The following is a 13,714-nucleotide window of genomic DNA, read 5'->3' on the forward strand; positions in this document are numbered from 1 at the left end:
TGTTTATGCCTGTTTGAGGAAAGTGAGAAAAGTTTGTAGTGAGGGGTTTTACAGACTTAAAATATCTATATTAATTGTTATTATATACTTGTTAATTTTTAGAACGTAACTCCCGCGATTAATGAGGGACCACAGTGTTACAGTGCTATTACAGTGTTAAACATGTTTAATTTACATAAAAAATATATATATTAAATTAACTGTCCCCCCCCCCCCATTTAGTTTTTCCCCAATTTCTGTTTTATGGAGAGAAGATTTTTTTTACACATTTCCAAACATAATAGTTTTAATATCTCATTTTATTAATTAATTAATTAATTCATTCATTCTCTTGTCGACTTAGTCCCTTTATAGCTAATTTCTAATAATTGATTTATTTTATCTTTTATACAGACACTTTTATACAGCTTAAAGTGACATTTAAAGGGTTAATTAGGTTAAGTAGGCAGGTAAGGGTAATTAGGCAAGTTATTGTATAATGATGTTTTTTTCTGTAGAAAATAAAATTAGCTTAAAGGGGCTAATAATTTTGTCCTTTCAGAGGCAAAGCAAGTTATTAATGTAATTGATGTAATTGATTTGTTTATTGTTATTAGCTGACTTCATTAGTTATCGTGGATTAACCACAAATGTGACATTTAAAATTAAGATAATAATAATAGCAATAACAATAACAATTAGGGCTGGGTGATTAATCAGGTGTGGACTCACGTGACCCTGCTCTGTTAAGGCCGAGTTTTACTTCTGTATCGAACGCACGAGTGTGGTCCGGTGCAGTCTTTGCCCAGTCGCATACCCGCGCACCTCTTAAAAAATGTAACTACACGTCACACGTTTGCACTACATTGGTGATGATTGGAGGCTGAGGCGGCATATTTTCTATTACAATATAATTATTATTTACATAAAAAACATTTGCTTTAAGAAGATTCAAGAAATGCGCTGTTTAAAATATTATTTAAAGGATATAATTATTATATTTAGAAGAGATACTGCTAATTTTCTACTTTTGCAAACAATGAAAATAATACATTTTATTTCCAAAAGTGCAAGTTATTTATTTTCACTTTTTTTAAGAAAAAATAACTGTTGGTTTTAGGCAATGTGTGTTTTAATTTCAGTTGCTCAGCATTGATGTTCAATAAATAATCATAGATAGTTGATAGTGTGTTTCCTTTAACTGTTTTAAAATGAAATAATCCACCCTTCATTCAAAAATCTCTCACTTGTAATATGTGAGCATATTTTTACCGTACAAAACCTGTCAGTGAACTATGAAAGCAAAATAAATAAATAAAATAATCGTTCGCTAATCTTAATCGAGTTAAAATGTTTAATTAATCGAGATTTAGTTTTTCTGTCAAATCACCCAGCCCTAATGATAATAATAATAACAATAATAATAATTATTAACACTTTATTTTGATGGTCCATTTGAGTATTAGTAGACTGCTTAATATCTGCTGATACTGCTCCTTCAGCAGACATTTAACTGACTATAAAAATCTTTGCAAGTACATGTCAACTTACACTAACCCTAATCCCAACCCTAACCCTAATTTGGCATCAACAACAGGAAAACATGGATCCATCCTGTCTTGTATCAACTCTTCAGACTAGTGGTGATGGTGTAATAGTGTGGGGGATATTTTCTTGGCACACTTTGGGCCCGTTCTTACATAAACATGCATACATACATGCATATATATATATATATATATATATATATATATATATATATATATATATATATATATATATATATATATATATATATATATATATATATATACTTCTTATAAATCTTTTACTCTCCTACTTAAGTGCTCAATGATGGGACATTTACTCACAGGGGGGGCCGTGTTTCAGCACATATACATACATTCTAACAGGTACAGAGCCAGTTCAGAGAGTTATTAAAGAAATAGGAAAAATGCAAATAAAATGCAATAAATGTTTTATGCAGCACCAAAAAACATGCATTATATTATCGTACTGAACGGTTCAATATTATATTGAGTAATGGGACATCCCTAATATATACAGTTATACAGTTGAAGTCAAAATTATTAGCCTGTGAATATGTTTTTTCTTCAAATATTTCCCAAATGATGTTAAACAGAGCAAGGAGTTTTTCACAGTATTTCCTACAATATATATTTTTTTTCTGGAGGAAAAATAAAACCTATTTGTTTTATTTCGGGTAGAATAAAAGCAGTTTTTTTATTTTCTGGTCAAAATTTTTAGCCCTCTTAAGCAATTTCTTTTTTCGATTGTCAAACGACAAAACCATCATTATATAATGATATGCCTAATTACCCTAACTTGCTTAATTAACCTGGTTCAGTGATTCTCTTTTTTTTTACCAAGTACCACCTCAGAATAAATTGCTTCATCAAGTACCACCATAATGACCAGTATTAAAATACAGTAGCGTAGTAGGCCTTATTAAGCATCTACAGCACTGCACAGTTCAGTTCAAAAATTCCTATTATTAAGAATATGTATTATCGTCAGCCACTGTAAACATTATAAATAGTTTGAACATTAACTGCACTTGCAGGTAAAAAGAAAAAAAAAACTTCAACATTTAAATTAAAATGTGATTTTAAAAGTAATTAAAAACGCCCCTGTTCTTAAAAGGGAAAAGAAAAACTGACATACTTTAATGTAAATTATTAGGATGTCAGGCTGACAAAACATTGCTGCACTCTGATACGAGTTTTATTCATGGAGAAAATGAAAAAGCACTGCAGTGTTTGGGTGTTCTGTGTAATATCTAGCCTAATGAAATGAGATTCCATACAAAATATGAAGCTGATTGGTTTGTTCTTGTCATGTGACTCGCGGTGTGGCTTTCTGAAAAGTTCAGATGTTTTCAATTAGGTATGCCTGGAATACGCAAGCTTGCATGCTGCTTGCGCCTTCATTATAAATTATGAACTTGCGCATGGAAATGGTGCGATATGTAAACAGCTGCCGCTCTGTAGCCCGAGGGTTGGGGACCACTGCTCTAGCGTGTATCTGTTCTGCAAGTGTCACGCGCCTCTTCAAAATAGTAATTTGGGAGTAACTTGTATTGATGTTGTAATACACAGCACTTGTTTGCAATAAAATGAAGAAAAAAGCACATGAGTTGCATGTATGTATATGATTTGAATATGTGAAATGTCATTATTCAGTCATTTGTGGCTCAGCGTGTGGCTGGTGTGATATTGAACCTTTTGCACATGTTGTTTTAAGCCATAGCTGTATTTGTATGATTTATATGGGGGATTGGTGTTTGTTCAGGAGGACTTGGTGGTGAACCACATGGCTGCCAAAACAATTGAGAACGTGTGCAGCCGAGAGTCTCAATCCGCTCAGGGATTCATCACTGCAGAGGTGGGACCTGCTCTCTGGTATCTGTTCACACACTCCACAGTGGATGCTCTGAGGGTCAGCGCTATATCTGTGAGTATTAAACACACCACATTCACATCATTCCAACACAAACGCAACACTCAAATGCATCAGTCCAGTTTCCATTACGTTTTTCACCTTTGACAACTTGCGTTATGCATTATATTACATCACATCACATTATATAAACATTGTACATTATACTGTGTCCGCCATACACAAAATCAAACAAAACATGCTTTGTGTACTAAACGTAGGCATCTATAAGTTTTTTGTTGTTGTCCTTTTTGAGCTTTTTAAAGTGTAAATGATGGATTGTAAAGGCCAAAGGAAATTCTTTCCAGAGATCCTAAATCTGTGAATGAGCAAGTCCAGCGTTATGCATGTGACATTTGCATAAAAACACAGAGAATGTACACTGTAAAACCCAACAGTCAAATGAAATGAGTGTAGTTAACTCAAAATTGACTGAACGTTAATTCTACCCATTTGAAAAGAGTTTTAAACTCAGTGTTGAAGGTAATGAGTTAATGACATACTTCATCACTTTAACTTAAATAAAGTAAGTTCACAGTACTCGTATAGATTAGTTTTTTTTATTCAACTGGTTTATAGCAATTGGTTTCCTTAAATGGTTTGAGTTCTCTTTATTTATTGGGTTTTACTGTGCTCAAATTGCTTCGTTTACTCAAATGGAGTAAGGTCATGATAGTTAATAGGATTTTAAAATGGAAATGGTTTGAGTTACCTTAACTTATTAAGTTTATACAGTGTATATGTAAACCGTATATTGATGCATCAGTTTATATTTTCCAAAACACCTAACCGCAGGATCATAAAAATATAATTTTTTAGATTTTAAATGAGGAAAATAAGCATGTGTTATGAATGTGAGCAAAAAACTGTGCAAATTTTCAGTATACAACACACTTTATAGAATTTCTGTGGATTAAACTGCACAACCCAAAATAAATAATGATAATCAAAAGAATAAGAGTTGGCTCACTCTAGAACAAAAATTTTAGATTTTATTTTATTTGACATCTTTGCATTTATGGGGAAAAAGCTTGGTTATGGATGTGACATGCAATTTATAGGCTTAACTAGGGTAATAGGTTAATAAGGCATTTTAGGGTACTGTGGTTTGTTCTGTAGAAAAAAAAAAAGTTTTGCTTAAGGGGGCTAATAATATTGACCTTAAAACTGCTTTTATTCTAGCCGAAATAAAACAAATAAGACTTTCTCTAAAAGAAAAAATATTATAGGAAATACTGTGAAAAATGTCTTGCTATATATATATATGCAGTTTTAAGGTCAATATTATTGAATCTGACTTATTAGCCCCCCCCCTCCCCACCCCCTTTATTTTTTGTCACACTTTACAATAAGGTTCATTAGTTAATGTAAATTAATGCATTTACTAACATAAACAAACAATGAACAATACATTGTAATGAAAATGAAAATACAGTTGTTCATTGTTAGTTCATTGTTAGTTCATGTTAACTCAATTAGTGCAATAACTAATGTTAACAAGCATGGACTTTGATGTTAATAATGCATTAGTAAATGTTCAATTATGATTAATAAATGCTGTACAAGTATTGTTCATGATTAGTTCATGTTAGTAAATGCATTAACTAATGAATCTTATTGTAAAGTGTTACCATTTTATTTATTTAATTTTTTTATATATTTCCCTAATGTTTTTATATTTCCACCAACAGATGGGCTGCTTCAGATCTGTTAATAAATTATGTTAATTAGACAACAATCAAGCTTAGAAAAACATTTGTTTTCATTAGGACTGGCTTATAGCCTAAAAATAATTCTGCATATGCTATTTTTGGGTGTCTCAGTCGAGATTGTGGGTGGCACCAGCACACCTGTGGCTACATCACTGTTATTACAATTCAAAATTTGCATTCACATTTTAATATGCTGCATATTAAAAAAACTAAACAAAAAGAAGATGTACACATAACAATGTATGTGCACCAATTACAATGAACTCCTTAAGAATATAATAATAATAATAATATATTAATATATAAAAATAAAAATTATTATTAATAATAATAATTATTTTTATAATTATTATTATTATCACTTTAAGATCCCCTTTTTTCCTTGATATGTCCTTTCAGGCTCTATGTAAAATAACGCGGCAGTCTGCGGGCGCCTTCCAGAGTGTGATTGACAAGGTGGGATTACCCAGCATCCTCAGCTGCCTGGTGTCAGGCATCAGCCGTGTCCAACAACACATGCTCACAATGTTTGCTGCAATGTTGGCATCAGGAGCACATTCCCACAGACTAGTACAGGACCGGGTATGTAAAAGCACACACATTTAAAAGATTCAGAATAAAGTTTCACAATTAAATTAAATTAAATTAAATTAAATTAAATTAAATTAAATTAAATTAAATTAAATTAAATTAAATTAAATTAAATTAAATTATAAATTTAAATTACATAAATAAAATATAAATTTTAATTAAATAAATAAAATATCAAATTAAATAAAATATAAATAAATATAAAATTAAATATAAATTAAATGTAAATAAAATATAAAATAAATTTAAATATAATTAAAATATAAAATTAAATATAAATATAAATGTAAAATTAAATATAAAATATAAAATTAAATATAAATATAATTAAATATAAATTAAATTAAGCATGAAATTAAATATAAAATAAATATTTTCATTTGTATAATAACATTATTTTATAACATTTAAAAAATATGAAAAGCTTATGCATTCATTTCCATTTCTTAAACAATTATATGTTTACTATTATAAACTGTTTAAAAAAAAGCATGAATATAAATTATAGGAAAACATTTCTATAAACATCCTTCTTATTTACAGGTATATATTTGTTTCCCTGTTTATCTTGCATCGTCCAGACCAAACATTCTCCAAACATTTGGAGCAGGTTATGTGTAGTATCCTTGTAAATAAATAAATAATTCTATACTTTATCAGTCTTGGAAGTCTTTAGGATGAGATGTTTTGGGATTTGACATGGCTGCATAATTCATGGTAATAGAAATATACAAACATGTATTTCATATATATATATATATTTAAATATTTAAAAAGCAGTGGTGTGAAAAACATGCACCTTAAAGATTAATGTCTTCACCTTCTCTTCAGTTCATGTTTTTTTCATTACACTCACAAAACATTCACACTTTCCCTCTCCCTTTTAATGAGAGTGTTAAAAATAGTTGAGAGGGATTTCAGCAGGGAAACAGAAAAAGGACTAGTGCGCCGTGTTGCCCACAATTCAGTTGCACACAGCAGTTCTAGCATATGAAGTCCTGGGTGAGATAACTTTGAGTTAAGCCTGGAGCAGGGGAGCATCCCTGCAATTGCCCTGAGAACATGCTGTTTTGTACTTCCTGTACAAAGAAACCCAAAGGACAGCGCTCAGATTTTACACACCTTGTTGCATTCAGACTGCGTTTATGAAAACACTTACACTTGCACTGCTTTTTCCCTAGCTATTAGCCTCCTCACTTTTTAGTTTTGCCTCCTCCTTCTTTTAACACTTGCACTTTTATAGTTGTCATTCTTTTAATTATTTGATAAAATACTTAGTTTGTTCTGATGAAGGAAACAGTAACACTAACTAGAAAAGTCAAGTTCGTAGATTATCTTTATGGTGGCTTGAAAAAGTCTGATCTGAAAGTCTGAAGTAGCTTTAAAAATGAAATCATTGAAGTAGTTTTTGAGAAGTTTGTAACGGCTAGCATAGATAGATAAATACATATAGGTTAGCAGGTTTCTAGTATGAATCGGCATGTTTCTTTCTAGGTCGTTGCTAGGGTGTTCTGAGTCGTTGCTACGCTGTTGCTAGGGTGTTCTGAGTGGTTACTAGGGTGTTTTAACTGTTTGTAAGGGGTTGCTAGGCGCTTGCTAAGGTGTTCTGTGTGGTTGTTTGGCGGATGCAGTGTTCTAAGTAGTTGTTAAGGTGGTGCTAGGTGGTTGCTAAGGTATTCTGAGTGGTTGCTAGGTTCTTCTGAGTGGTTGTTAAAAAATTGCTAGGCGGTTGCTAAGGTGTTCTGAGTTTGTAGCTAGACGGCTGCTAACTCGTTGCTAGGGTGTTCTGAGTAGTTACTAAGGCATTGCTATGAGTTTTCTAGGATGTTTTAGGTCAGGGGTGTCCAAAATCGGTCCTGGAGGGCCGGTGTCCTGGAGAGTTTAGCTCTCACCCTAATCAAACACTCATAAAGCAGCAAATCAAGCTCTTACTAGATATACTGGAAACTTCCTGCAGGTGTGTCGAAGCAAGTTAGAGCTAAACTCCAGGCTCTCCAGGACCGAGTTTGGACACCCCTGTTCTAGGTGGTTGCTAAAGTTGTTGCTAGGCCGTTGCTAAGGTGTTCTAAATGGTTGCTAGGCGATTGCTAGGATGTTTTAAGTGGTTCCTAAGGTGTGGCTAGACGGTTGCTAAGGTGTCCTGAGTGGTTGCTTGGCAGTTGCTAACGTGAATTACCATGGTTCCGGTATGAATTAGCATGTTGCTAGCATGTTTCTAGCATAAATTGGCATGTTGTTAGCATGTCACTAGCATGTTGTTAGTATGAATTAGCATGTTGCTAGTATAATTAAAATAAATAATAAAATAATGATATGATAGAATAAATCATTTATTCATTCATTTTCTTGTCAGCTTAGTCCCTTTATTAATCCGGGGTCGCCACAGCGGAATAAACCGCCAACTTATCCAGCAAGTTTTTACGCAGCGGATGCCCTTCCAGCCACAACCCATCTCTGGGAAACATCCACACACACATTCACACACACACACTCATACACTACGGACAATTTAGCCTACCCAATTCACCTGTACCACATGTCTTTGGACTGTGGGGGAAACCGGAGCACCTGGAGGAAACCCAGGCGAAGGCAGGGAGAACATGCAAACTCCACACAGAAACGCCAACTGAGCCGAGGTTCGAACCACCTTCTTGTTGTGAGGCGACAGCACTACCTACTGTGCCACTGCCTCGCCCTAAAATAAATCAGTTATTAGAAATTATATTTAAATATAATTTAAATATAATTAATTTAAATAATTTAATTTAAATATAATTAAATTTAAATATAATTTAAATATAATTAAATTAAAACTATTATGTTTAGAAATGTGCTGGAAAAAAAATTCCCTCTGTTAAACAGAAATTGTGGAAAAAATAAACGGGGGTTCAAAGAATTCAGGGACGCTAATAATTCTGAATTGAACTGTATATGCTTAGTGGATTTCACCTAGTGCAGGTTATTTTTAGAACATAACTCCCACATTTAACGAGGGAACACTGTATATATCTAGTTATTATTTTGTTTAATTTAGTCTCAGTGATTTGCGGTGGAGAAAAATACAGTTTTATTTGCTTTGACGTCGTGGTTTCAACTCCTCCTTTGGTTGCAGAACTCACTTTATCACCTGTGCAGCCACTAATGTTGTGGTAACATGCGGTGCTTCATTAGATTACAATTACCTGTCATAGAATTACATGTACTATATTTGGCTTGCTTTTTTGACACATTAAATACAGACATCCTGATCACAGTTGACAAAAAGTACATTGATTGTGTTTTGTATTGCATTCACATTAACCTCAATTTCTCACAACCTGTGCAGAATCTCATAAATGCACAGCATTCAAGGTCAAGATGTTCATTAAATAAATATTATTTAATAATACAGCAGTGCTAGGCTTGTTTTTCTCTAAACCCTATCTGTAAACCCTTAGAACGATTGGAGGAAAGGCCATGTGTCATATTGGGGGCCATTATGTGATACTTTTGCATTTTTCCCAGTATAATGTTGGTTGCTATTCTCCATATATCATACAATAAATGAACATCAAGTCCACTGTTTCTATAAAATTGTGAAAATGAAGTTTCTGTGGTGTTTTTAGTATATGCCAATTCATTATCACTAAGCATTGTTTGCAGTTTACCAGAAAAAAGTCTTTAAAAAAAAACAACCCAAGAATGAAAATTCATCATTTAGTCACCTTAACTTGTTCTAAACCTATATGAGATTATTTCTTCAGTTAAAAATAAAAGAGGATATTCAGTAAATTGCTGGTTTTACCTTTTAGATTAGATTTTACATTTTTTAATTATATACTTTTAATTTAATTTACTTACATTTTTTATTTTATTTTATTTTATTTTATTTTATTTATTAAATGTAAATTTTTCCCAGTATGATGGTTGCTATTCACCATATGTCATAAAATGAATGAACATCGAGTCCGGCAATTCAATAAATTGTGAAAAGGAATTTCTGTGGTGTTTTTAGTATGCACCAATTTATTAGTCAAGAAATTACTTTGAGCATTTTCTACAGTTTAGTTTACCAAAACAAGATTGTCTACTCTTCCTTGTTGATCACCCTGACCTACTTTCTGCACTAAATTTGAATTTGATGTTCTGAATTTCTTCATCTTGAAAACTTAAACATGCATTTTTCACAAACTCAATATCTGCAAAAAATTGAAGCTTTACGTCTATAAAAATCTGCCTTAAAAATTCTGTTTTCTTAAATTTCTGATTTTTCAATATTCTAGTTATGAAATTCAAATTCAAATTAAGAAATTCAAAATAAGAAATTCAAAACATTTTAACGACATATAAAATCCATATTTATTAAATTACAATCGTAATAATTTAGATTAACACAATTCAAATTCAGATTGTTTTGGCATAATATTAGCTCCATAGTGCTCCATAATGTTTGTCACACCTAACATGACACTGCACATGAAGTAGTAATGCAGTTTAATAATTATAATTGGTTTTAAAGAATCCGCTGTCAGTGAGTTCAGCACACACACTTCGTACATCCTGTGTCATCTCTCTGTGTTACTTTATTGACGGGCTGTATCGTTCTTCGAGTTGGCAGCTTTTCATCGGTCAACAACTTTGAGATCGGACCATTTTTGTTAGTCTCAGCAACTCTACGGTGTTCTGAAGCAGCTGCGCTGACAGCCGTTGTGCCTCACTCACACTCAGCATTCTTTCTTTTGTTAGTAACACCTGCAGAAGTGTATTCAGTTTTTTTTCTGCCTTGACTTCTGGAGGTACAGTAGGGGGAGAACAGCTGGTGAACGATGCTCCAATTGTTTCAGATTAATTGAAAGCTATTATCATTTTATTTATCACGTAGTGTTGACAGTTTCTCACTGCCACTGTTGTAATGAACGTGAAACCATTTTCATTACTTAAAGCTGAAGCGTGTCATTTCTGTCACCTTTGTGTCACCAAATATTTGGAAAATATTTTGAACTCCCTTAAAATCAGCAGGGCTGCATTTATTGGATTTAAAGACCCAAAAGTGGAAATTTCCTCACCATTCTTTTCACATTCAAGTGGTTCTGGACTTTTATGAATTTATTTCATCTGTTGAGCACAGAACAATATATTTGGAATCATTTAAAAAGCGACCATAGAAACACATTTTATAGGAGTGAATCGGATGTTTTTTAGAACATTTTTTCCGTATATTGTCCTTTCTTTATTAAAAAAAAAAAAAAAAAAAACTCAAATAGGTTTGGAACAAGTGGAGGATGGGTGATTTTATTTGTTGTTTTTGTGTGCAAAAAATGTGTCAATTTAGATTTTAAACTATATAAACTACCTGACAAAAGTCTTGGCACCTATCAAAGATTTAGGAACAACAAATAATAACTTGACTTCTAGTTGATCATTTGCTATCAGAAGTGGCTTATATCTAGATTAAGCTTATTTGACCAAAATAAATATGATCATACCTTGATTTTTAATTATTTAATTAGGACAGTAAGGTCTGACTTTGCTTAGACAAAAGTCTTGTCACTTAACAGAAATAATGAACAGTATAGAATACAAAGTCATGGTGTAGTAGAACAATAATCAATATTGTGTATGACTCCCATCTCTGCAATGACTCAAATCACTTATTAATAAAGTCATCTGGGACGGCAGAGAAAGTGTTCTTGCAGGACTTCCAGAGTTCATCAAGATTCTTTGGATTCATCTTCAATGCCTCCTCCTTTATCTTACCCCAGATATGCTACAATAATGTTCTTGTCTGGTGACTGAGCTGGCCAATCCTGGAGCACCTTGACCTTCTTTGCTTTCAGGAGCTTTGATGTGGAGGCTGAAGTATGAGAAGGAGCGCTATCCTGCTGAAGAATTCACCCTCTCCTGTGGTTTGTAATGTAATGGGCTGCACAAATGTCTTGATACCTCAGGCTGTTGATGTTGTCATCCGCTCTGCAGATCTCTTGCAAGCCTCCATACTGAATGTAACCCCAAACCATGATTTCTCCTTCACCAAACTTGACTGATATCTATGAGAATCTTGCGTCCATGTGGGTTCCAATAGGTCTTCTGAAGTATTTGTAATGAGTGGGATGCAGTTCAACAGATGATTCATCAGGAAAATCTTCTGCCACTTTTCCAAATGATCAACTATTTAGGTCAGGGGTGTCAAACTCAATTCCTGGGGGGCCGAAGCCCTGCACAGTTTAGTTCCAACCCTGCTCCAACACACTTACCTGTAGGTTTCAAACAAGCCTGAAGGACTTAATTAGTTTGATCAGGTGTGTTTAATTAGGGTTGGAACTAAACTGTGCAGGGCTGCGGCCCTTTTGGAACTGAGTTTGACACCTGTGATTTAGGTTATTATTTGTTGCTCTTACATCTGGGATCAACAACAAGACTTTTATCCATTATTTCAAATTGATGTTACTTAAAGCTTCATTGTCTCATAATTCTTAATAAATGTGGTTATTTGTTGCCCAAGAAACCTCTTATTATTGTTGTTGCAACATTTTTTTCACTAATACTTTAAACAGTATTTATTTTAAAATGAAAACTTTTATTATTGATTTATCGTGTTTTTGGTGAACAAAACGTATAGTAAAAATAACAACAGACCACAAACTTAAAAAAAAAAAAAGTTCTTAGTCCTCTTTTCAGACACTTCAGCTTCTTTTAGATTTACCCAGCAGCCTGTGAAGCAATTCAGGTCAAACATCGTATGGCTCTGTTTGGCTCTTTATCTGAAGCTGCAATCAATTGGAAAACGGGCTGTATAAATTGATTTAAATGCCACTGTATACTGCCTTCAAGGCCCTCTCAGATTAACAATGCTAATTTTCTTTGACCTGTATTCATTTGCATGCAAATTTCCAATTTGACTCTGAATATTAGGAGGAAAAAAAAACATCTTTTGAGTGCCTAAAACTTACCGGATCACCTCCGGACCAATTATAAACTGCTGTGGATTTCTCCGCTTAATTCCCCTGACGAACAGAAGTCCAGAACGCGGCGTGTTTATTCATACATTGTCTAGCATTGAATTTCAATTTCAATGAAGCGCCAAGCGACTGGGCTAATTGGCTAAGGAAGTGCCGCAATCTCCGAGTGCAGCTTGGAATACTGTTGATGTAATTACGATCCATGCCGAGAGAGTACAGTAGGTGCGTTTGAAATTAATTACCTCTCCTCCTCGTGCTGTAGTTAATCCTAATGTCTCGGATTGTTTTGCTTTTTTGACTGTTTCCCCCCTCCCAATTATGCTGATAGCGAACGTTAATCAATTCCTCCTGATTCGCTGGCCACTAAATGCCGTGGAACTCATTAGCTTATTAGCCTCCGCTTTATATCAAGTGCATTTTTTTGTGAGTGTAAGTGATAGCACCTGTCAAATTACTGTCAGACAATCGGGGCTTATGCCACACTAAATGTCCTGAGACCTCCCGGACTGTTTAAGTGACGCCTGTGCGCTAACAAGACCACGCTGAATGCCTTTTTTTTTCTTTTCCGCAGGACTTTGTTATGAAGATAATCCGCTCTCTGGAGAGTCCGTCTTCAGTCATCCGCGCCAAGGCCTTCCTTGTTCTTCTGCAGGTCCTTATGAACAATAGAGAGATGCTTCTGCTCTGCTGTAACTCCAGGTAAACACTCTACACAATGAATAAAAAACCTTCTAGAATACAGCACGCACACACGCATTATAGATTGGCTGAAATGCTTCTGTTTCTCTATAGCACCGAGAGCCAAATATACACAGAACGGTAAACAAAGACTAAAACACAAAGGAAAGAAAAGAAAAAAAAAAGACTGGAAGATGTTCCTCTTGTGCTCCATATCTAAGTACAAACACAGCATAAAACACTCTATAAATCATTCCACATATGAATTAGAAAGAGAGAAAGAGATCATCGGGGAGAATGGGATATGGAAACGCATGGACTAGATCAATATCATATATGTTTCATAAATTGTTGGTG

At 33.7% G+C, this 13,714-nt stretch overlaps 1 protein-coding gene across 5 annotated transcripts in view; it reads left to right on the top strand.

Moving 5' to 3' along the window:
• Positions 1-13,714, top strand: part of ulk4 (unc-51 like kinase 4) — a 278,515-nt gene that overhangs the window by 74,502 nt on the left and 190,299 nt on the right. For all 5 annotated transcript variants that reach the window (XM_068214079.2, XM_073925751.1, XM_068214078.2 and 2 more), the window contains 3 exons: positions 3,292-3,453; positions 5,550-5,732; positions 13,251-13,378. In XM_068214079.2, coding sequence (XP_068070180.2) covers positions 3,292-3,453; positions 5,550-5,732; positions 13,251-13,378 — 473 coding nt within the window. The remainder of the gene's footprint in view (positions 1-3,291; positions 3,454-5,549; positions 5,733-13,250; positions 13,379-13,714) is intronic.

This window comes from Danio rerio, chromosome 16, assembly GCF_049306965.1.
Source record: "Danio rerio strain Tuebingen ecotype United States chromosome 16, GRCz12tu, whole genome shotgun sequence".
Taxonomy (NCBI): domain Eukaryota; kingdom Metazoa; phylum Chordata; class Actinopteri; order Cypriniformes; family Danionidae; genus Danio; species Danio rerio.